A 24,588-nucleotide genomic window follows, 5' to 3' on the forward strand; every position below is an offset into this window, starting at 1 on the left:
CATGTAAAAAGGGTCAGGGCAACTCAGTTAAACCCAGGTAAGGACATACATCTTCACCCAATCAACTTGGTTTGGGTTGAACATGACAACCCTTATGCTCTTCCCCCCACCTAACTCAAAGCTAAGTGAGTCTGTCTTCATTTCCCCAGAGGTGTTTGGAGAGTGACATGGCCCTACCTCTGTATTTGTAGCACCTTTGGGGGAAGTCAGAAGCCATGAGAATCTCTCTCATGGCTTCTGCCCGTATTCTGAAGGTTGCTGTGAAATTAACAGTCTTACTCCAGGGCAGGCTTTGGAGAAACCATGATGTTCCACCCCCACCCCACCCCCCATTTCTGACTTTTGCCACAGTTAGTGCAAACTGAGAGATGAGTCCCTAACTCTCCTAAGTTTTCTGTGTGTGAGAGAGAACTCGAGGGAGGAGACGGGGCGACTACAAACAACAGAAAGCTAATACAGTAGGCCCGTTAAGAGAACTCTGAAGTTAGCTTTCCTTGAAAGAGGATTAAATGTGGGTATGGCTTTAAGACTACATTCCATGCGTTAACATCCACACATTCCCAACTTTCTGTTCCTCAAGTGAATACCTATGATTGACCAGTGTCTCATTTCTAGATCCTGTCAGCTAGAAACAGGCCTTGAATTTAAACATTCCTCAAGGGCCAGTTGCAAATCCCGTGTGTCTCGAGTGCTCACAAGCCCATAAAATCCTACTTCCTATATCTGAGTCATTTAACCCACAATCTCCTCCGTGAAGGCTTAAATGAAGACAGAGAACCTCTACTTCCACCAAAGCACAAAAATAATTCAGCTGCTACAAGCAAGGGATGCCCTTCCCTACAAAGTAATTGCTTCATAGAAACAGACTTAGATATGAAGCTTAGGTTGCATCAAGCTTACGTTCCCTCAGGTGGTGTTTCAGCCATCTGGATGTCTCGGGGATCTGAGGTCACATCCAGCTCAGGTTCACCATTATCCATCAGTTTGAGGTTGAAGATTATCACCAGAGTCCCTGAGGCATCAGATACAACAATATTAACTCTGTCATATACCCGTTCCTTCTTTGGGTAAAAAAAAACCCATAAGCATTCGACTCTTATCATATACACAAGCATCAAATTTGGCATATATAGTGCCTTTTGGGGCACAAATCTCTGATCTTATGAAGATTATATTCTCACCTTTGTCCCCAGAGATCTTGTTAAACTGTTCCATTATTTCCTGCTCTGATTTAAAGGGAGAATACTTGTAAATCAGTTCAGTCTCAATGGAGAATTTCTCCATGTTGTCTGTCCAGGGTTCCCCAGTACGAGCATTCCAGGTGGGCAGTGGAACAATTACCTACCATTTAAAAAGATAAAATAGACTTGAAATGGACACTTTCAAACAGTTATTCAGTAAGGTTGCAGCTTCTAAAAGGTCCCCATTTATAAAACTTATCCTCCACTATAAAGGCACTCCACCCTGCTAAGGCCTAATCAACCCTGCTTTGGATCCTTGAATGTTTTGGCTAGCTGGAATGTGTCCTTGAACTTCGGTGATGCTTTTGGCTTGCCTGGACTGAGGGCGGAAAGGGATGTGTTGAGACCATGCAAAAACTACCTGTCAGGGAACTGCCATCAGTGCCGGAGGGAGAGAGCAAGCTGCAGAGGGATTCCAGAGAGCGTCCCACGATTGGGAGAGGCAGCCCATCTTCTGGGGAAGAGAATCAGCGTAGCACCAGGGGAGAAGGGGGGCAGATGGGGGAATCAACGAGGCGGTCCCATGACTCCTTGCCGGGGACCAGCGGGGAGAGTAAGGGTTCTCCGCCGCTTACACCCTCCTTGCGCAGAAGGCTTCCGCGCAGGGAGAGTAGGAGGTGACTAGGCGTCAAAGAGCTTCTTTGCTGGAAGAAGTTCAAGAAACGCTCACTGACGGATTCTGCCAGCGATTCAGACAGCCACGGGTGAGTGGCTGTCCGGACAGAAAAGGTTCACTCAGGCAACCCAGCCAGGTGTCAGCACCGGCTTACGCACGAGCAACCCCTAGAACCACTACAGCAATCCGTCAGTCACTGACGTTGCTTGTGCGCAGCCCCGGAGAGGCAGCATGATGAGCCAAACAGGGCCCACCAGAGAGACAGAGCAAGAAGCCATGGTGTGAGGTCTGGTCGAGAGGAACCGAGAGCTGGAGGTGCATGTTGCTACCCTGTCTGCGCGGCTGGAGGAGAGACGGGCTCAGGAAGCACAGGTCAGAGCCACCCCGATAGGGAGGAATGTCCCGGGGCTGGTACACAAGTTTGGTGGAAAGCCCCAAGACTACAATGCCTTCCGAACAGAAATTCAGTATGCTTTGGAATTGCAGAAAAAGGACTTTGCGGATGACGGGGAGAGGGTGGCTTACATTGTGGGACATCTGCAGGATGGGGCGTGTGAATGGATCAGACCCCTAATGGCGACGCAGAATGATGCATTGAAAGATCTTAAGAAATTCTACCAGGGAATGGACGCAATGTTCTCCAGCGAGGTTGAGCAAAGCATGACACGGCGGGAGCTGATGGGGTGCAAGCAGGGGGGCCTCTCCGTCAGAAACTACTGGTCGCGTTTTGCGATGTTAGTCCACAAGCTCGGGTGGGATCTGGACTCTGAACCAATGCAAATGTTGTTTGAAACGGGTTTGTCCCCTGAAGTGAAAGACGAGTTGTCCCGAGCGCCCCGCCCGCGGTCGATGGATGAACTCACCAAGACTGTGCTTGCGATCGGTGTATGCCAGGAAGCGCGGGCTCAGGAGAAGCGGGAGATAAGGGCGGAACGTTTCCATGACAACTGCACTCTGGAGATGCCGAGGGAGCCTTCCCAGGCAGCGGAGCCAATGGAAATTGATGGAGCGCGCCCGCGCGAAGTTTCAAATACTGGTGAAGGTCGGAAAAGGGAGGGAAAGGAGTGGAAAACTACCAAGAAGTGTTTCCTCTGTCAGCGACCGGGACATTTTGCAAAGGTCTGCCCTCAACGAAAAGCCTGGCAAGGCATGATGGGGGCTGCAGGCCACGACGAGAAGGGGGAGGAAGGGCCGGTGCAGGGAAACGACAACGCCTGGCTGCCAACCAGCAGGGGCAGCAGCCAGGCCAGCAACCAATAGAAGTGCCCCAGCCTGACGCCCCCCCCAGGTAGCTATAGCCATAGAGGTGGTGCTAGAACTCCCAAATGGGCACCCCGTCAAAGTGGAGGGACTGCTAGATTCTGGCAGCTCGTGTAATTTCTTCAGCAGAGACTTCTCTCTGGAGCACCAACTCCACCTGTTGCCACTAGATTTTCCCTTGCAGGTGACCACCATCGATGGCAGGGAACTCCTGGGAGGGGAAGTGACACACCAGACACCGCCAATGCGAATGAGGGTCTCCAGGCACACGGAAACCATTGCCTTTCACGTGGCCACGCTGGCAGGACCCCCAATAATACTGGGAATGAGCTGGCTGGCAATACATGACCCAGTGGTATCATGGCATCAGCGATCGCTCACCTTTGGGTCAGCTTACTGCTTAGAACACTGTCTGGGAGGGAAGGAACCAAGAATGACTGTGGCCAGGGTGGCTGGGGTGGCCCTGTAGCAAAAAAGGGAGGTGCCACCACAATATGCTGAGGAGGTCTTCAGTGAGAGGGAGGCAGACAGACTGGCCCCCCACAGGCTATTTGACTGCCAAATCAACCTGCTTCCAAGGGTAAGCTGTATGCCATGTCCGACCGGGAGACGCAGGAGTTGCGGCAGTTTATTGACAAGAACCTGAAGAGAAGTTTCATAAGGGAATCAAAGGCGGTGGGGGGCAGTCCAGTGTTCTTTGTGGACAAAAAAGAGACTAATCAGCCCAGATTGGTCGTGAATTACCGGGCCCTAAACCTGGTGTCGGAACCCGTGACTTTCCCAATGCCCAGGATTGACGATATTTTGACACGTGTGAGGCACGGGAAGGTTTTTACCAAGCTGGACCTCAGGGGAGCATACAATCTGATTAGGATAAGGGAGGGGGACGAATGAAAAACGACCATGTTCACCCCCCTGGGGGCTTTTGAGTACTTAGTCATGCCATTTGGATTACAATCAGGGTCTGCCTGCTTTCAAGCCTTCATGCACCATGTGTTGGGGCCCCTGCTGTACAAGAATTGCGTACACTTTTTGGATGACGTCTTAATCTATTTGGACAATGAAAAGCAACACGTCAGAGACGTCAGGGAGGTCCTACAGAGATTGAAGAAGCATCAGTTGTGGGTCAAGCTGGAAAAATGCCAATTCCACGCCAGGGAGGTCGAGTTCCTGGGGTACAGGTTGTCAGACAAAGGACTAGCCATGGATCTGGGCAAAGTGAAGGCAGTGCTGGAATGGAAAGCCCCCAAAAACAGAAAGGATGTGCAGAGGTTCCTAGGCTTCAGCAACTTCTACAGGAAGTTCATAAAGAACTTCGCTCACTTGACAGCGCCCATAACGGCTTGGCTTAGTAGCAAAAAGAAGTTCGAGTGGACAGAGGGTACACAGCAATCCTTTGAAAAACTGAAGAAAGCATTCGCCTCGGAAGAGCAGCTTCTGCACGTGGATCCGGAGAAGCCCATGAGACTGGAGATGGACGCATCCGACCGCGCCATTGGAGCGGTCCTTTTGCAGCCCGGGGCCAAGCAGAACTGGAGGCCGGGTGCCTTTTTCTCTAGGAAGATGAGCAAGTCAGAGCAAAACTACACAATGTATGACCGGGAACTGCTTGCGATCTATGCGGCGTTTCGGCAATGGAGACATCTATTGATAGGAGCGCGGCACAAGATCTAGGTCCGAACTGACCACAAGAACTTGGAATACTGGCGGACCGCGCGAGTGCTCAACCAGAGACAGATCAGATGGTCCCAGGAGTTCGCCAAGTTTTCCTTCGAGATCCGATACGTGCCGGGAGAGGAAAACGTAAGGGCAGATGCTCTATCCTGGAAACCGGAGTACATGGAAGGAGAGGGGCCACCAGAGACCAGGCACGTTTCCCCCGAGGACTGGTGGGTGTGTGGGGGGGAGCGTTGGTTGGGAAACGAGAACTGGCAGGGCTCACCAGAGACGATGAGTTTGCTCAGACAAAAATCAGGGAACTCAGGGACGGAAAGGAAGTCAATGGAGGGTTTGAAGAAAAGGAAGGGCTACTGTACTATAAGGGGGCACTGTATGTACCGGGAGAGACTTTGAGGGGGAAGGTACTTAGACAACTCCATGACAACCCAACAGCTGGGCACTTTGGACAGCACAAGACCATGCTACTTGTCGCCAGGCAGTTCTGGTGGCCAAAGGTGAGGGAAGACGTACGAGAATATTTACGACAGTGCGACCGATGCCAGAGGGCGAAGGAGGAAAGGGCTGCCCCTGCGGGGTTACTGGAACCCTTACCCACACCGGAAAGGCCCTGGGAGGTGGTGTCCATTGATTTTATGACAGATCTGCCCAAGTCAAGGGGAAAGACAGCGTTCATGGTAGTAGTCGATCTACTGACTAAAATGTGCCATTTCGTAGCTTGCTCACATGCAGCAATGGCAGAGGAGACAGCCAGGCTGTTTGTGGATCACATTTTTAGACTGCATGGGGCTCCATTGAGGGTAATCTCGGATCGCGGGAAACAATTTACTTCCCGGTTCTGGCGGAGGCTCATGAGCTTGCTACAGGTCAAGGTGAGCTTCTCGATGGCGAGGCACCCAGAAACCAACGAACAAGCCAAAAGAGCGAACGGTATACTCCAGCAATATCTACGCTGCTATGTCAGCGAGAGACAGAACAATTGGGTAGAGAAATTAGCTTTGGCTGAATTTGCGTACAATAACGCTGAATACGTGTCCATGGGAATCAGCACTTTCATGGCCAATTACGGTTGTCACCCCAGGGCCTTCCCAGGGCGGGGGGAAGGAAAGATGGAGTGTACCTGCGGCTGAGCAATTTGTAGAGGAAATGGAGGCCTTACACCAGCAACTCAGGCTGAACTTGGAGCGGGCCAAGGAAGTTTACAAGAGGCAGGCAGACAGGCACCGTCGGGAGGGGGAGGCCATACGGGTGGGAGACCGGGTGTGGTTGTCATCCCAAGGTTGCCCCAAAAGGGAGGGTGCAAGAAGTTGCAGCCGAGGCGGCTGGGGCCTTTTGAGGTAATACAGCAGGTTAACCCAGTGGCATTTAAACTCAAGTTGCCTGACAGCATGAAGATACATCTGGTGTTCCATAGGTCCCTACTTTTACCTTACAGGGAGGGGTGGGAATTCCCGGGACAGGAGGGAGGGGTTACCACCCACTCGCGGGTAGAGGAGAGGGAACACTGTAACGAAGCCACGGAAATACTCGATTCAAGGTGGTGAGGTCGCCAGGTAGAGTACTTGGTAGCTTGGGAGGGGGAACCTAGGTTGGAAAACACGTGGGTCCCTGCTGAATCAATCACTGACGGGTATCTGGTGGAAGAATTCCAGTGTTTGTTCGCAGATAAGCCCAAACCATTAGCTAGATTCTGGGAGGAAGTATTTGGACCCACAAAGGGGACTTTGTGGGTTTTCCTGCCTCCGAAGAGGAGGGAGAGGTGTCCGAGGGAGAAGAATCAGACTGGGAGGTTCAACCACCGGGAAGAGATCCGAGCGGATGGGAGGCTGGTTTTGAATCCTCAGAAGATGACAGCTCCTTCAGGGGATTCCCCGCATCGTCGGCCAAGGAGAGGAGGTTGTATCGGAAAATCGTGCCAGGGGTGGGCGGTCCTGAGGAGGAGGTGGACGTCAGGGAACTGCCATCAGTGCCAGAGGGAGAGAGCAAGCTTCAGAGGGATTCCAGAGAGCGTCCCAGGATTGGGAGAGGCAGCCCATCTTCTGGGGAAGAGAATCAGCGTAGCACCAGGGGAGAAGGGGGGCAGATGGGGGAATCGACGAGGTGGTCCCATGACTCCTTGCCGGGGACCAGCGGGGAGAGTAGGAGTCCTCCGCTGCCTACGCCCTCCTTGCGCAGAAGGCTTCCGCGCAGGGAGAGTAGGAGGTGACTAGGTGTCAAAGAGCTTCTTTGCTGGAAGAAGTTTAAGAAACGCCCACTGACGGATTCTGCCAGCGATTGAGACAGCCATGGGTGAGTGGCTGACCGGAGAGAAAAGGTTCACTCAGGCAACCCAGCCAGGTGTCGGCACCGGCTTACGCACGAGCAACCCCTACTGCACAAAGGTAAAATTCTTATTAAATGTGCTTTCTTTTGACATGTGGGCCTCAGGTTTCCCAGAAAGTATGTGGCCTTTGGGCTGAAAATGCTTCCTCATCCCTGTATTAAACAATCCAAAACTAAGGAGCAACTAATAAAGGTTATCTCCAACAAGCTTTCAAGAAACTCCAAGATTTTCCTTTATTGATTCAGCTGGCTCATAATCTTAGTAGTAGTAGTAGTAGTTGTGATTTGTATATTGCAAAAAGTTGAAACAAATTTAAGATAGTGTAAAATAGTAAAAATAATAATAATCGGAGGAAGGACCTCATAGTTAATACGTAATAAGAACATGGCTTAAGTTAATACAGCTGTCTGTCTATACTGTTTGATTCTAAAAGTCACAAAATGTTTGCAAACCTCATCAATTCCTTCTTCCTCATGAAACGTGCGAGACAAGAAGAGGCAAGTGAGACTGTTGTCCTTCTTCGTGAAGAGGATAAAATCCTTGCCAATACGCATGGAACCCCTATGGGAAGATTTCAGTGTTAAGGTACATACCAACAAGTCTTACACAAGATCAATACATTTATTATAGCTAATCACAGATTTGAAGCAGAAGCGGAATACAGTGGTACCTTGGTTTACAACCATAATCCGTTCTGGAAGTCCAGTTGTAAACCAAAACAGGCTGTAACCCAAGGCATGCTTTCGCCAATGGGACCTAAAAAATAAAAATAAAAAAAGGGTTGTAATCCCCCCCCCAAAAGAAGGGGGGTTGTAATAATAAAAAAAGGACACACACTTCCGAGTTTGACGTGGTTGTAACCCAAAAACGGTTGCAAACCAAGTACCACTGTACAGCTTAGGAGCAATATTAAAATACTCTGCGATCCACGTCCTAATAAACAGCATTTTTTTCCTGATAACCAAAGATGTAAACTTGTTTACTGTTCCAATTTGAAGCAAGTACTCAACACTTAAGTCACATTCCAGTGTGACCAAGATACTGACTTGTTCATAACGGCACAACAAAAACCAGCAACCCGCTAACTAAATTGAGTGATACTTCACATCCAATCAGCACCTCTGTTGTATAAATCGTAATGCAACACATTCATTTATCTGGACACTTGCGTGAATCATATCACCAAACTTTCTGCCACATTTCCTGTTTATAGGACTTCTGATATGTAGTTACATCATTAATAAAGCTTGCAACCCTAGTTAGTAGATTAATAAGATAAAACCCTTGTTGATTATGTGGAGTGGAACAGTTTTAATCAATAAGGACAATATTTAAGTAGGTTAAGGAAGACAGATTTGCTTACTTCTGAGACTATTTTGCTTTTGGTGTTTTACTTCCAATATGAAAAATATTAAAAAATATTTCTAATGAATGACAGCATTAAAAATATGTCATACTTCCAACTGATGTTTCAAAATATGGCACCTATGTTGAGATTGGGAAATACGTAAATCAAATGTGTATGATTACTCAACTAAAATTCTTCATTAGGGTTGTCAACCAGTTATCCAAAATAGTAGTTGCTTTTTATATTATGTATTTTTCAATGGATAAGACTTTTCCTACAAATAATCCAATTGTCCCGTCCTACTCTGGCGTTAAAATTCATCAGCAATAATTATATGTAGATGTAAAATAACAGAATAGACACCATAATCCAGATTCTTCCCATATTCCAGAGTTCAAGTAGCCTCTGTGCCTTGGAGCGTCCATGGCAGTTTGATTAGATGTACATATGGAGCAAAATATATAAATGTACAACAGATCAATGCTCTCCTACTTAGTTTCAGAAGAGAAACTTCTTGTTGACAATAAATTTAGATTTCAACACACACTATTTGTTGCCCTAGTCCTTTTGAAGAGGGGACTGTGGCTCAATGGTAAACATGGTTTGATTATAGAGTCTCAAGGTATCTCCAGGTAGGGCTGGGAAAGGCCCTCATCTGGAACTCTGGAGAGGTGCTACTGTCAGCATAGACAATGATGTGTTTGCTAGATGGTCAATGGTTTGATTCAGTATGAGGGAGCTTCTTACATACTGTATCTGCAACATGCACTTGAGGAAACAGAGGTACAGTACAGCACATCTTAGTGACAGTTAAGTTTCTATTTCTCACAGCTCTTTCCTTTTGTTCCATTTTGTATAAGTTCATAGATAGGCTATCCTGTGAAGACTTGGGGTGGCCTTTCATCACAAGATCATTCTGAAGGAGAGAAGAGCTAATGACAATCCGAGTTGATGCCAGTTAAAAGTACAAATTGAGCACATATTCTGTAAATCATGCATGTGAAAGGGTTGCCCACAGGCACACTTAGCCTGTGTTAGAAACTGGGCTTTTAGTGCTGCAAATCTAGCTCTCTGGAACAAATTACCAGACAAAATCAGAAAGATCCCTTGAGTGAAGATGTTTAGGTACCTACTGAAGACATTTTTTTGTTTATGAAGGCTTTCTTTAAGGTGCAACCCAGGTAATTTTCTGTCTGATAACTTGGTTCATTGTTTTATGGATAGTTTTATTGTTTCAGTTTGTTGAATTGTCCAGTTTGTCCATATTTGCTATAAGGGTTTTCTGTGAGGTCATGTGTTGGGTTCATAGATGTGGTCAATCATGCATTAAGAACAGGTCAGGGTACAATGTTTCATGAACTCAATGTGAACTGAACATTCCAGGGTGGGTGATCATGTGCAGAAGCAAAACCTCCCATCAGTCATAAATTCTTCCTTTGGAAGAATTGAGATGATCTCCATTTAGATCTGTAACTTTATAAATAAAAAGGTAAAGGTAAAGGTACCCCTGCCCGTACGGGCCAGTCTTGACAGACTCTAGGGTTGTGCGCCCATCTCACTTAAGAGGCCGGGGGCCAGCGCTGTCCGAAGACACTTCCGGGTCACGTGGCCAGCATGACATCGCTGCTCTGGCGAGCCAGAGCCGCACACGGAAACGCCGTTTACCTTCCCGCTAGTAAGCGGTCCCTATTTATCTACTTGCACCCGGGAGTGCTTTCGAACTGCTAGGTTGGCAGGCGCTGGGACTGAACAACGGGAGCGCACCCCGCCGCGGGGATTCGAACCGCCGACCTTTCAATCGGCAAGCCCTAAGCGCTGAGGCTTTTACCCACAGCGCCACCCGCGTCCCAACTTTATAAATATTCTGCAACTATTATTATGCATTTTGTGAAAATCCAAGAAGATAGACCACAGGAAACACCTAATATTGTTGGCGGAAAGCAAATATATTACCTTCTTTTAAGCTTCTCGTTGATGCATGTAGCTTTAAACCACTAGAGGGCACTGTTTGTGTAACAACCTAGCCAGCACTTACTTGTAACCTATCTAAGTTAACTCTACCATTAAAGCTTAGCAATTTTGTTTGTTGTTTTCTCCAGACAAGATGTCTGCTATTTTTCTCTCTATTTCACTCATCCTATGAATAGTTCCTGCATGAATAAGGCATCTGAACTCCAGAAGCCGTAAGTCATTATTGTTTAGTCGTTTAGTTGTGTCCGACTCTTCGTGACCCCATGGACCAGAGCACACCAGGCATTCCTGTTTTCCACTGCCTCCTGAAGTTTGGTCAAACTCATGTTAGTAGCTTCGAGAACACTGTCCAACCATCTCGTCCTCTGTTGTCCCCTTCTCCTTGTGTCCTCAATCTTTTCCAACATACAAGGGTCTTTTCCAGGGAGTCTTCTCTTCTCATGAGGCTGCCAAAGTATCGGAGCCTCAGCTTCAGGATCTGTCCTTCCAGTGAGCACTCAGGGCTAATTTCCTTAAGAATGGATAGGTTTGATCTTGCAGTCCATGGGACTCTCAAGAGTCTCCTTCAGCACCGTAACTCAAAAGCATCAATTCTTTGGCAATCAGCCTCCTTTATGGTCCAGTTCTCACTTCCATACATCACTACTGGGAAAACCATAGCTTTAACTATACGGACCTTTGTCGGCAAGGTAACATTTCTGCTTTTTAAGATGCTGTCTTGGTTTGTCATTGTTTTTCTCCCAAGAAGCAGGTGTCTTTTAATTTCGTGACTGAATCATAGAATCATAGAATCATAGAGTTGGAAGAGACCACAAGGGCCATCGAGTCCAACCCCCTGCCAAGCAGGAAACACCATCAGAGCACTCCTGACATATGGTTGTCAAGCCTCTGCTTAAAGATCTCCAAAGAAGGAGACTCCACCACACTCCTTGGCAGCAAATTCCACTGTCGAACAGCTCTTACTGTCAGGAAGTTCTTCCTAATGTTTAGGTGGAATCTTCTTTCTTGTAGTTTGGATCCATTGCTCCGTGTCCGCTTCTCTGGAGCAGCAGAAAACAACCTTTCTCCCTCCTCCATGTGACATCCCTTCATATATTTGAACATGGCTATCATATCACCCCTTAACCTCCTCTTCTCCAGGCTAAACATGCCCAGCTCCCTTAGCCGTTCCTCATAAGGCATCGTTTCCAGGCCTTTGACCATTTTGGTTGCCCTCCTCTGGACACGTTCCAGTTTGTCAGTGTCCTTCTTGAACTGTGGTGCCCAGAACTGGACACAGTACTCCAGGTGAGGTCTGACCAGAGCAGAATACAGTGGCACTATTACTTCCCTTGATCTAGATGCTATACTCCTATTGATGCAGCCCAGAATTGCATTGGCTTTTTTAGCTGCCGCGTCACACTGTTGGCTCATGTCAAGTTTGTGGTCAACCAAGACTCCTAGATCCTTTTCACATGTACTGCTCTCAAGCCAGGTGTCACCCATCTTGTATTTGTGCCTCTCATTTTTTTTGCCCAAGTGCAATACTTTACATTTCTCCCTGTTAAAGTTCATCTTGTTTGTTTTGGCCCAGTTCTCTAACCTGTCAAGGTCGTTTTGAAGTGTGATCCTGTCCTCTGGGGTGTTAGCCACCCCTCCCAGTTTGGTGTCATCTGCAAATTTGATCAGGATGCCCTTGAGTCCATCCTCCAAATCGTTGATAAAGATGTTGAATAAGACCGGGCCCAAGACAGAACCCTGTGGCACCCCACTAGTCACTCTTCTCCAGGATGAAGAGGAACCATTGATGAGCACCCTTTGGGTCCGGTCAGTCAGCCAGTTACAAATCCACTGAGTGGTAGCATAGTCAAGACCGCATTTTACCAGCTTCTTTACAAGAATATCATGGGGCACCTTGTCAAATGCCTTGCTGAAATCAAGGTAGGCTACATCCACTGCATTCCCTTCATCTACCAGGCTTGTAATTCTGTCATAAAACGAGATCAGGTTAGTCTGACATGACTTATTTTTCAGAAATCCATGCTGACTATTGGTGATCACAGCATTCCTTTCTAGGTGCTCACAGACTGTTTGCTTAATGATCTGCTCCAGAATCTTCCCTGGTATTGATGTCAGACTGACTGGGCGGTAATTATTTGGGTCCTCTCTTTTCCCCTTTTTGAAAATAGGGACATTTGCCCTCCTCCAGTCTGCCGGGACTTCGCCTGTTCTCCAGGAATTCTCAAAGATGACTGCCAGTGGTTCTGAGATCACATCTGCCAGTTCTTTTAATACTCTTGGATGCAGTTCATCTGGCCCTGGAGACTTGAATACATCTAAACTAGCCAAGTATTCTTGTACTATCTCCTTAGTTATTCTGGGCTGTGTTTTCTCTGCTGAATCATTTGCTCCAAATTCTTCAGGTCGGGCATTGTTTTCTTTATCGGAGAAGACTGAGGCAAAGAAAGCATTGAGGAGTTCAGCCCTTTCTGTGTCCCCTGTTTGCATTTCTCCATCTTCTCCTCTGAGTGACCCCACTGTTTCTTTGTTCTTCCTTTTGCTACGAACATACCCATAAAAGCCTTTTTTGTTGCTTTTAACTTCTCTAGCAAGCCTGAGTTCATTCTGTGCCTTAGCTTTTCTGACTTTGTTTCTACATGTGCTGGCTATTTGTTTGAATTCCTCTTTGGTGGTTTCCCCCCTTTTCCATTTTTTGTACACATCTTTTTTTAATCTTAACTCAGTTAGAAGTTCTTTAGATAGCCACCCTGGCTTCTTTAGGCACCTTCCATGTTTCCGTCTCATTGGTATTGCCTGAAGTTGTGCTTTTACTATCTCCCTCTTAACAAACTCCCAGCCATCATGAACTCCCTTTCCTTTTAGTATTACTGTCCATGGGATCTCACCCAGCACTTCCCTAAGTTTTATGAAGTCGGCTTTCTTAAAGTCAAGAAATTGAGTCCTAGTATGCTTGGCTGCTCCTTTCCGCTGTATAGTAAACTTCAGAAGAGCATGATCACACGCGCCTAATGATCCTTCCACTTCTACCCCACTAACCAGGTCATCGGCATTGGTTAGGACCAGATCTAAAATGGCTGTTCCTCTTGTTGCTTCTCCCACTTTCTGGACAATGAAGTTGTCTGCAAGGCCAGTGAGGAATCTGTTTGACCTTATGCTCTTGGCTGAGTTTGACTTCCAACAAATATCCGGGTAATTGAAGTCCCCCATTACTACTATCTCCCTTCCTTTCGCATGCTTGGCCATCTGTTCCAGGAAGGCATCATCTATGTCCTCCGTTTGGCTTGGGGATCTATAGTAAACTCCCACAATGAGGTCACTGTTATTCTTCTCTCCCTTAATTTTGACCCAAATGCTCTCACTTTGGCTTTGAGGTTCTAAATCTTGGATCTCTTCACAGGTATACACATCCCTGACATATAATGCCACTCCTCCTCCTTTCCTGTCTGGTCTGTTTCTCTGAAATAGATTGTATCCCTCCATTATTACATTCCAATCGTGGGACTTATCCCACCAGGTTTCAGTGATGCCTATTATGTCATATTTAGTTTGCTGTACCAAGAGCTCAAGCTCATCTTGTTTATTTCCCATGCTTTGCGCATTAGTGTACAGACATTGAAGTCCATTAATCATTCCCCCGTGTCTCTTATTTAAGGATTTTTTCCTCCCACCACCAGGTCTGCGTGCTGTTTGCTCCATTTGGTCTATGACATTTGGATGATCATCTTCATCAGTTGATAGACTCCTACCTTCAGGAGCACTGTCTCCCTCCCCCACATTAGTCAGTTTAAAGCCCTCCTGATGAGGTTTCTGAGATTTTTGGCAAAAACATTCCTCCCAACCGTTGTGAGGTGCAGCCCATCGCTTGCCAGAAGTCCATCTTCCAGAAACTGCAGTCCGTGATCGAAGAATCCAAACCGTTCCTGTTTACACCATTTGCGAAGCCAGCTGCTTACTTCCAGTATTTTTCCCTCTCTCCCTGGGCCACGTCGTTCAACTGGGAGGACAGATGAGATGACAATTTGTGCATTTAATTGCTTCAATTTCCTGCCCAGAGCCTCATAGTCTCTTTTGATCTTCTGGAGGCTATTGCAAGCAGTGTCATTGGTTCCCACATGAACCAAGAGGAAGGGGTATTTGTCAGTGGGTTTTATGATTCCTTGACTGCTGTCACCATCTGCAGTGATCATGGAGCCCAAGAAAGGAAAATCTCTCACTGCCTCCATTTCTTCCCTTTTATTTACCAGGAGGTGATAGGACCAGTGGCCATGGTCTTAGTTTTTTTGATGTTGAGCTTCAGACCATATTTTGCACTCTCCTCTTTCACCCTCATTAAGAGGTTCTTTAATTCCTCCTCACTTTCTGCCATCAAAGTTGTGTCATCTGCATATCTGAGGTTGTTGATATTTCTTCCAGCAATCCTACCTCTGGCTTGGGATTCATCCAGTCCAGCCTTTCACATGAAGAATTCTGCATATGTTAAATAAGCAGGGAGACAATATACAGCCTTGTCGTACTCTTTTCCCAATTTTGAACCAATCAGTTGTTCCATATCCAGTTCTAACTGTAGCTTCTTGTCCCACATAGAGATTTCTCAGGAGACACGATGAGATGATCAGGCACTCCCATTTCTTTAAGAACTTGCCATTACTTCAAGTGATTACTTCAATCTAATTCACCAAAGCTGCAAGGTCTGCAAACAGGTATTAGTGGTGCTCTCCACCCACTATAGATTTCGGGTATCAACTGTCATGGGATCACATGACAGCAAGTGAGCTTTTAGATGTAACTCCAACAAACCAGCTTGTAATTTTTTCTTAGACAAACCACCATGTTCACCACCATGAGTTTAGCTTCTCACCGTCTCCAGACTGAATTCCCACTGACGACATGCAGGAAGCAATACTGCTGCCTGCCAAGTGGTTTTATTTGGATAAATGTGCAAATCCAGTGCCGTCTCCTGCTTTGTGGAGCCCACTTGGCTCCCTGATATATTCCAGAACTTAGGGAGAGGGAACAGGTTGGGAACCTTTTCAATTCAGGTTTAGTCCCGGTTTTGGCACAGAAACTCCTTTGGTCACCCTGTATGATGACCTCTATTGGGAGAGAGATAGAGGAAATGTGTCCCTGTTAATGCTCCTCCAACCTCTCAGTGGCTTGATGCCACTAACCATGCTATCCTTCTCGAGTCGCTGTCCGAGTCAGGGATGGCTGGCACTGCTTTGCAGTGGCTCTGGTCTTACTTGGATGGCCATTTCCAGAGGGTGATGCTTGGGGAGTGCTCTTCACCTCCGTGGAAGCTTCAACATATGAGTTCCTTAGGGTTCAATTTTATTCCCTCTACATGAAACTGCTGAGTGAAGTTATCTAGCATTTTGGAATACGTTGTCAGAATATGCTGATGACACACAGCTCTACATCTCCTTTATATCTGCAAGTGTGGCAGTGGATATGTTGGACTGTTGTCTTCCCTTGGCAATGAACTAGATGAGAGCCGGCAAACTGAAGCTCAATCCAGGTAAGACTATTAGTGGGTGGTTCCCTAGATCAGATGGATGAGAGGTTGCCTGCTCTTGATGGTGTCACACTCCCTCTGAAGGGGCAGGTACATACGTTATGGGTATTTCTGGATCCTTTGCTGTTGCTTGAGGCTCAGGTGGCTTCAGTGGCACCGAGTGCCTTCCATAAACTTCAGCTGATGGCCCAGCTGCACTCCTACCTGGACAGGGATAGCCTAACTTCTGTTGTCTATGCTCTGGTAACCACTAGGTTAGATTATGCAACTTATGCATTGGGCTGCCTCTGCACATGCTACATAAATTTCAGTTGGTGCAGAATTCAGCAGCCAGGTTGCTCACCAGGGCAAGATAATATAAGCGTATTACACCAATCCTGGCCTAGCTGCTGATTAGTTTCTGGGCCCAATTCAAAGAGCTGGCTTTGAACTATAAAGCCTTAAACTGCTCAGAGCTGCAATACCTTAAGGACTGCTCCTCTCCATATGACCTGAATCAGACCCTGCAATTATCAGCTCAGGCCTTTCTTTGTGTGCGTCCTTCATGAGAAATCTGCAACACGAGAATACGCCTTTTCTTCAGCAACTCCGCTTTGTGGAATGCTCTCCCCATGGAGGCTGAGATCTTTGGGTGAAGAACAGTATACAAATTTAATAGATAAAATAAAATTTGAAGATGGCTTGCCAGAAGGTTGAATGGCTGTCATGGATGCTTTAGCTGAGATCGCAGAGGGTTGGACTAGATGACTCTTGGGTCCCTTCCAAGATTCTATTGATTCTAAGTTTGGGAAAGGGCAGAGTTCATTTGGATTTAGGGTTCAGTCCACAAAGGCATTAAATCCTCCTTGGCTGAAGTTATTTGCTGTCTCAAGAACTCATACTGTGCACTTTCTTTTGCTTTTGGACAGCATGGCATAGAAGACTCAGCAGAAACCTCACCAACAGTTGCTGCTTAACTCTTATCTGCAATACAAATTATGAGTAAACAATAATGATGGTGATGAAATGGTTTCATAAGACACTCCAAAGGATTTAGCAGTAGATCTCATCTAATTAATCACTCATATCACACAAAGACATGAGCAAGATAATTGGAATAATTCTGTCTGCAACATGTTCGTTCAGCAGAGATTGGTTGTTGTGATTTGTCTTTATTAATGTCTCTACTGCTAGGCGTCAGTTGCCTCAAGGGAGCCATTACTCAGTCCCAAGTCAGCTGATTTTTGCTCAATCTCTATTGCATGATTCATGAGCGAAGTACCTGAGTGTAACTGCCAACTAACTCCTGGCATACCTGGCTGAAATATATTGTTATGAGTTTGTGGGTGCCAGCCAGCTGTAAACCCCCCCCCAAATGTTAGAATATAAGCCAGCTCCCTGTGTTGAGCCAATCACCTGGGTGATGGGCCATTAAGAGAGCAAAAGAGAGGGGGCTCTGTGCCAAATGGGAGGGGCCCCTCCTCCAGCTCTTAGATAGCTAGAAGGACAAAGTTTGAGGTCTGAGTTTGCTGTGGTGTAACCCAGAGGGGGAAAGCTGCAGATAGGAAATAGTGTGTGCCATGGCTGATTTCTGCTTGAATCCAAGGCTGCAGCTATGGGAGAAAGAAGACACTTTTTGGGGTGTCAATACAGTGAGCCCCTCCATTAAGCTGAGGTTGTATATGTGTGTGAACAAACCATATATCATAAAGACATCTCAGTTTCCACTGTGCTTCATTACCAAAAGAAAACATGAACCCTGAGTTATGCGCCTGGAACCACTGGAATCTTGCACCGCTCTGAGATTGGGGTAGCATACAACAATAGTTTTCATATGAATTCAGGATTTCGGGTTATATTCAAGTAATTCCTGTTCCAATGTTTGTAGCTACAGACAACCAACTGGGAGTAGACACATGCTTGTTCATGAAAATCTGCAAGGACTATCTGATACAGAAGACAACCAAATTCTTCTTAGCCAGACCAGAAGATTGCTTTTTGTATGAGTTGCTCTTTAAGGTAGTGCTGTGCAATGACTACTCTGCCCACACACTCTGGGGGAATCAGGAAATATGCCCACACATCCCTATATTGTCTCCACTTAACATGCAGCAACTGCTGGGTGGGATCACCCAGTGTTTCATAGGATGTTAGTTTAATTATTACCTATAAAGTGCTAAGGGTATTCTGGGGGGGGGGGGGGGTGTCCTGTCTTATACAAAATTGCCTTGAGAGAATAAAAACATGGAATGCTGTTGGCCTGCAACTTAAACTTGATTCCTGAAATAAGGTTAAAGGACATACACAAAGGACATAAGTAGTGCTAGGGAAGCAAGCCAAGTCAATGCAAAAATTCTGAATGATTTGAAAAGCAAAACTCTATTTTTCTTGCTTCTTATACCTCCTTAGCCAAACCAAAAGGTTTCGGGAGGTTTCAAATACCTACGATTTCAAGCCATTCCCATACTGTCCGATCTGAGTAGATTCTGGTGACCGTTTAGCAGATTTACCAAACTGAATCACACTTGCAGCATCATCTAAAAACAACAGAAACAGGGGGGTTGTTACTTAAAATATGTGTCTCCCTAATTTTCTTTACTTCCATGTCATAGTAACATACAGGTTGCAGCCAATGCTAGTCCTATACGGAACAGACCCACTCAAATTAATGGACATGACCAATTTAGGTCCAATAATTTCAATGGGTCTACTTTGTATGGGATTATTTATTCATTCATTTAAGCAGCACTTATGTACAGCTTGGTTATAAGCATTTTTAAGTGGCATATATAAAGCACAGCCTTACAGAAAAATAAAAATAATCATAAAACCAAACATAAATCTAAACACTACCTTAAAAAGCCTTCTGGAAAAAGAAAGTCAACAACTTTTAGTTCAACAAGGAGGGTGCCTGTCACCCTCCAGGAGGTGCCTTCAGGGGTGAGATATAAGCTTTCACCAATGAGAGCAGCCATCTGGTCCTGGAGCTTCATGTAGTTTCAGTTTTTTAAAAACATTGTTAATTTCTTCCAGTGAGATAGAGCTATCTTAAAAAGTATCCTCATCAGGAGTTAGTGATGGTATAGGTAAGTTTAGTAAGATATTGTGGATAACTTTCTTTGCTTGTGGATTGTGAGATATATAATTTAGAATGAAAGGAGGCAAATTCTGAGACGTCTTTAGGAAGGAATTTCAGACGCTTTGCGAAAATTCCGCTCAGACTGCCACAAGACGAATCCCGGATAAAATTCCGGATGTATTGCAGCCTTACTACATCAGTTAAGTCATGTTTATAACAGAAATACACCACTATCAGACCAAGAAATAATGACTAAACTAGGAAATTTACAAATCCCTTGGCTGCTAATTCACCAAATCCAGTTTTATGGCTAACCCTATTAACAGAAAGACTGTCACAAGACCACTAACCTCATTTGAAAGTACTGCAATATACACAGGACAAGGCCCAGGTATAACATTCACAATCTGTAAAATTCTAGTCGGGGCATCAGTGGGTTTACTTGACCCTATTAAACATCCAAGGGAATGTGATTTCGGTTATGAACCTGACCCAGGTCAATGGAATAGACTTTGGACAAAAAAATAAAAATAAGTATTTCAGCAAGCAGTAGAGAATTAACCCTAAAACTCATATATAGGTGGTATCTAACCCCTAGGAATCTGGCAATGCTCTATCCCAGTGCTATACCATATTGCTGGAGAGGCTGCCCCATACCTGGTAAGTATCTCCACACGTGATGGAAACGTGCAAAAACATCCAGCCTTTCTGAAATTCAGTATAAGCAACTTCCAATTTACGTGGGAGTTTACGTTCCAAGGAACCACCCATTTATGTGAAATCACACTTATTTGAAACACCACGGAAAAAGCCTGAAAAGACTGTGCCCAACCTCTTTTTGTGACATTTTGTGTCACGGATGCAGTACAATGCACGTGTGCAGTGGAACACGTATCAGACACGCCTAAAACAGTTGCTGCCTGTATTACAAGAAATTATTAAGTCCAGTTGCTGGATCAGCTGTTGAACCTTGTACAGATGTAGAGTTCAACTCCAGCAGCATGGACCAAGGATAAAGTGGGGATTGTTGGAAGGTCCCTGGGGTGGTATCCATAACTGGTATAAAACGATATCTGGTATATACATGAGTGGTGTAGTTACAGGTGAATTCTGTGCATGACAAAAGAAGACCCATTCATCCTGATGACAGCTGAGGGAGCAGCAAAGATATTGGTTTACCAGTTTGCTGATTGATTTATGGGTGATATGCCATGGACAGACATACCCACATTATTCCCAGCAGCTCCATTAATGCCTTCCAGAAACAAAGAGATGAACGGAAACCAGTGGCCTGAGAGTACATTTATCCGTAAGCTCACAGAAGTGGAATGCCTGGTTTACAGTATGTTGGTGGGGACAAGACAGTAGGCCGCAATTTGGAATGAAATGCCCCATTTCGAGGTGCATATCAATCACAATTAAGATCACTAGCATTTCCTCATGCAGATAGGAGTTTAACAATGAAGGCCAAAGAGTTGTTGACTCAGTCTCCAAGGGGTAAACCCTGGGGTCTCTGGTGTGGGGTCTTGTTCCAGGTAACAACATCACAGAACTAGACAGTGTTTTACATCCTTTCATATGGATAAGCACCAGAAGTCAGGAGCTTTTCAGGAATGCAGTACCCCAGCAGGAGCAAGATGGTAGCCATGGAGGGTCTCAAGCTTAAGTGGACACTCATAAAAGTAGTATCTCTGGTGGTGGAACAGGTAGTAGCCCTTATATGGACATGAGGTCAGTCAACATCGGCTGCTACACCAATCAGATGCTAAATGGCATATGCATCAGTTGGCAGGGTTCTCTGAGCCTGGGAGGGAAGTCCACATTGATAGTTCCATGGAGGGGTAAGAATTAAGGATAGTAGAATCTATTCACAGAAACAGAGCCCATCTTTTCAAGATAAAAAAAAAAAATCAACCTTGCCATTCTTCCCGTAATATTGGTTTGCAACTACCAAGTGTAACAAATAACAACTGATGAGGTTTTGTACATTTTATGATCCAAATGTATGATACGTTTCTGTTATCAGATCCCGCCTTGATGGCCAGTAGCTCCCAATCCTAGAAGTCATCATTTTCTTCAGTAGGGGCCTGTTGCTGCAAATAAAATGCTGCATGTAAATATGAGGTTCTGGCACTGGGACAAAATGGCCCCCACAACCTTACTGGATGCACCTGCTGTTGTTATAATGGTTGACTTGGGTGAGGGTGAAGCAGAATGGGGTCAGAGATGAATATAGCCTTCAGCCTTTTGAATGCATATTTCACACCTGCAACAGGGTCTTTCTCAGAAGCCCAGTGAAAGGTGAAACCAGATGAGAGGTGGTATAAACAAGTCTGCAGAAGAAGTTGGCAAAGCCCCAAGCACTGCTGGGATCTTTGTGTATCCATGGAGGAACATCATTTTCCATTAAACCATTTGAAGGTCCCTGGGAAAGCTTGTGTTCACATAGTCGCTCCAAGACTAAGCAGACATGTTGTCTATGTTCCTCAGGTTACTCACAGAAACTCAGTATGTCATCTACATTTGTCATCACGAGCTAGTCAAGGAAGTCTAATCACATTGCTGGAAAAGTGCTAGAAAGTTTCAGAAACAATGCATAGGTAAACTACTTGAAATGGTTGCAGAGGGTGTGAGACATGGTCTTCCATTTATCCACCTCCAGGGTTCATACCAGGTCAATTTAGTAAACTATTGGGACTCATCTGCAAAAAGTTAGGGAATAAGTTAGGGAATATAGATGGACTGGCTGGGGAGATACGTGGCTCATAAACCTCCTTTCCAGGTTGTCCTGGAGATATTCCTACAAGACCTTGAACTCTGGGGCAGAAATGTGCCCATACTGAAGGTCTGCTCCAGTCTGACGGTTGATGGGTATTAGGGTCAATGTTTTCTCCATGTGGTTGAAGGTGTAATTACATGGAGTTTGTAAGGTTTTATAACTACTTCCTTCACAGATGTGTAGGTCTATGTTTAGAACAGAGATAGGAATAGTAGTCTAATTAATCATATCAAACTGGAGAAAAAGGATAATGCTTCTTTCTCATCTTACAAAAGCTTTCGATACAGTGGATTACACCACTGTAGCTCCTCAACCATTTCAAACATTTGGTCAGAAAGTTTCATTCTTTCAGTTTAGTATACTCAGGAGCAGGGGTCAGCAAACTTTTTCAGCCGTGGGCCGGTCCAGTCCACTGTCCCTCAGACCATGTGGTGGGACGGACTATATTTTGAAGAAAAAAATGAATGAATTCCTATGCCCCACAAATAACCCAGAGATGCATTTTAAACGAAAGCACACATTCTACTCATGTAAAAACACGCTGATTCCCGGACCATCCGTGGGCCAGATTGAGAAGGTGATTGGGCCGCATCTGGCCCCTGGGCCTTAGGTTGCCTACCCCTGCTCTAGAGTTTGACCACTGGAGAGCCATGGTTAGCCATAGGGAAGCTGACATGTGATGCTGCAAAGCTCAAAGCTCTCTCCACTGCACTTTAGTATCTGCACAAAGCCACCAGGAAAGATCCAGTGTTTGAAACTCCCATGGTTCTGGGCGTAGTTTACAACATTAGCATAAGCAGTTTCTGAGCTCTGGGTGCAGTACTGCGGCTACGTTTTCAGATTAAAACTGCAGAGTGTAACGAAAGGAGGACCTTTTGCTGCCTCCCCACTTCCAGCTACTCTCTGAAGACTGGAGAAGAGACAATATTAGGGGGTGGGCAGGGGAAGGACTAGACCCTGTGAAAAATGAACATAATATTTTATACAAATACAAAATTGCAAGTCATTCAACTCATTTTTTTCTAGCTAAGGTACAAAATACAGCAGTACATAAACTATGGAAATCACTCCTACAGATGGCAGTGATAACCATCAACCTGGATGGCTTTAAAAGAGGATTAGAAAAATTCACAGAGGAGGCTATCAACAACTACTAGCCATGTTCTAACTCCACTGCCAAACACATTTCACCTCTGAATATCAGTTGCTGGTAATTGCAGGTGGGAAGAGTGCTGCTGCATTCATAATAATAGTAATAATTATTTATTACTTGTACCCTGCCCATCTGACTGGGAAGCCCCAGCCACTCTGGGCAGCTTCCAGAAGAATATAAGAAACACAGTACATTAAATATTAAATGCTTCCCAATACAGAACTGCCTTCAGAGGTCTACAGGAGGCTTATAATTGGTTAATTCTTTGACATCTGACAGGAGGGCATTCCAAAGGGTGGGTACCATTACCAAGAAGGCCCTCTGCCTGGTTCCTTGTAACTTCACTTCTTGCAATGAGGGAACTGCCAGAAGGCCCTCAGAACTGGACCTCAGTGTCTGGGCTGAATGATGGGGGTGGAGATGCTCCTTCAGGTACATAGGGCCAAAGCAATTTAGGGGTTTAAAGATCAGAACTTTTCTTGTCCATTCCAGGTTGCCCAACCACTGCCACAGTGTCATTTATCTTGGCAGATCAAGATGAGCAGGTGACAGCAAAGGCAAGCAAGGTTTTTAGCTGGGGCAATCAGAATAAGATCTACTATTTGACTATTGATTCAAAACCCTAAAATGTATTTTATATAACTGACTTTTTATTTCCATTCTTTGTAAATCGTATTGTTGTTTTATTGCTATGGCTGATGCAAATAAATATTCATTCATTCATTCATGTCATCACAAATGCATTGAATTGTGCTCAGAACCAAACTGTGCGCCAGTGTAGGTCTTTTAAACCGGTGTCAAATGGTCCCAGTAGCCACTCCTAGTTACCAGTCTGGCAGCCGCATTCTGGATTAATTGTAGCTTCAGAGTCACTTTCAAAGGTAGCCACACATATCCTGCTTGAGGGTTTCCTACAGGCACCTGGCTGGCCACTGTGAGAACAGGATGCAGTACTAATGAGCTATTAGCATCATACAGCAGGCTCGTATTTTGCTCTTTCAGCCGTGACATAGAAGAGACACCATCAGGTCACTTGATGTAGCAGATGGATTCCACCATTTTCACTGTTTGAAGGCTGCTATCAGTCTTTGCCCCCAGAATATAAAACTTATTGCTGTTAAGTGGAGTTTGTGTTGGGATAGAGCAACTTTTTCGACTGATTTATTGTTTAGTAATCTATTATATTTTAAACATTTTCAAAAGATAATTTTTAATACTGTTGTAGTTTTGCTATTTTCTCCATGATCACTTTGAAAACATGCTAGGAAGATGGGAAGTTTAAATAGTCTCATGACCTAGGTCACACTCTTCAGATGTTATAGTCCTTCTACTGCACAAACACTTTGCTGTTCTTAAAGATGTATTTTGCTCTCAATTGGCAATGCTAGATTCGAAGAGTTTGCAGGAGCCAACTTGGCACGGTAGTATTCTGATAGCATGAGTGCATTGACTGCAGGAGTATATATAATGGTATAGACCTGGCAATAGTGAAGACATCATTATCACGGATGAAGTGGCTGGACAAGAGAATAGCAGGTTTTAATATGTCAACTGAACAGAAAAGGAGCATGCCAACCAGAAAAGGAGTCTGAAGTGCTGCAAATGTAATTTTCAATGTTAACCTCAGTTTTAACGATCTGTCAGAGTGTA

At 45.3% G+C, this 24,588-nt stretch overlaps 1 protein-coding gene across 2 annotated transcripts in view; it reads right to left on the reverse strand.

The window, feature by feature from the left end:
• Positions 1 to 24,588, reverse strand: part of MORC2 (MORC family CW-type zinc finger 2) — a 59,776-nt gene that overhangs the window by 17,017 nt on the left and 18,171 nt on the right. The window contains exons 6-9 of one of the 2 annotated variants that reach the window (XM_083417600.1): positions 18,374 to 18,464; positions 7,570 to 7,678; positions 1,182 to 1,341; positions 901 to 1,012 (exon numbers count right to left, since the gene is read on the reverse strand). In XM_083417600.1, the coding sequence (XP_083273726.1) occupies positions 901 to 1,012; positions 1,182 to 1,341; positions 7,570 to 7,678; positions 18,374 to 18,464 (472 nt within the window). The remainder of the gene's footprint in view (positions 1 to 900; positions 1,013 to 1,181; positions 1,342 to 7,569; positions 7,679 to 18,373; positions 18,465 to 24,588) is intronic. The other variant, XM_083417601.1, reaches the window with a different exon arrangement.

Source organism: Podarcis tiliguerta, assembly GCF_965153285.1.
Source record: "Podarcis tiliguerta genome assembly, chromosome: 16".
Lineage (NCBI taxonomy): Eukaryota > Metazoa > Chordata > Lepidosauria > Squamata > Lacertidae > Podarcis > Podarcis tiliguerta.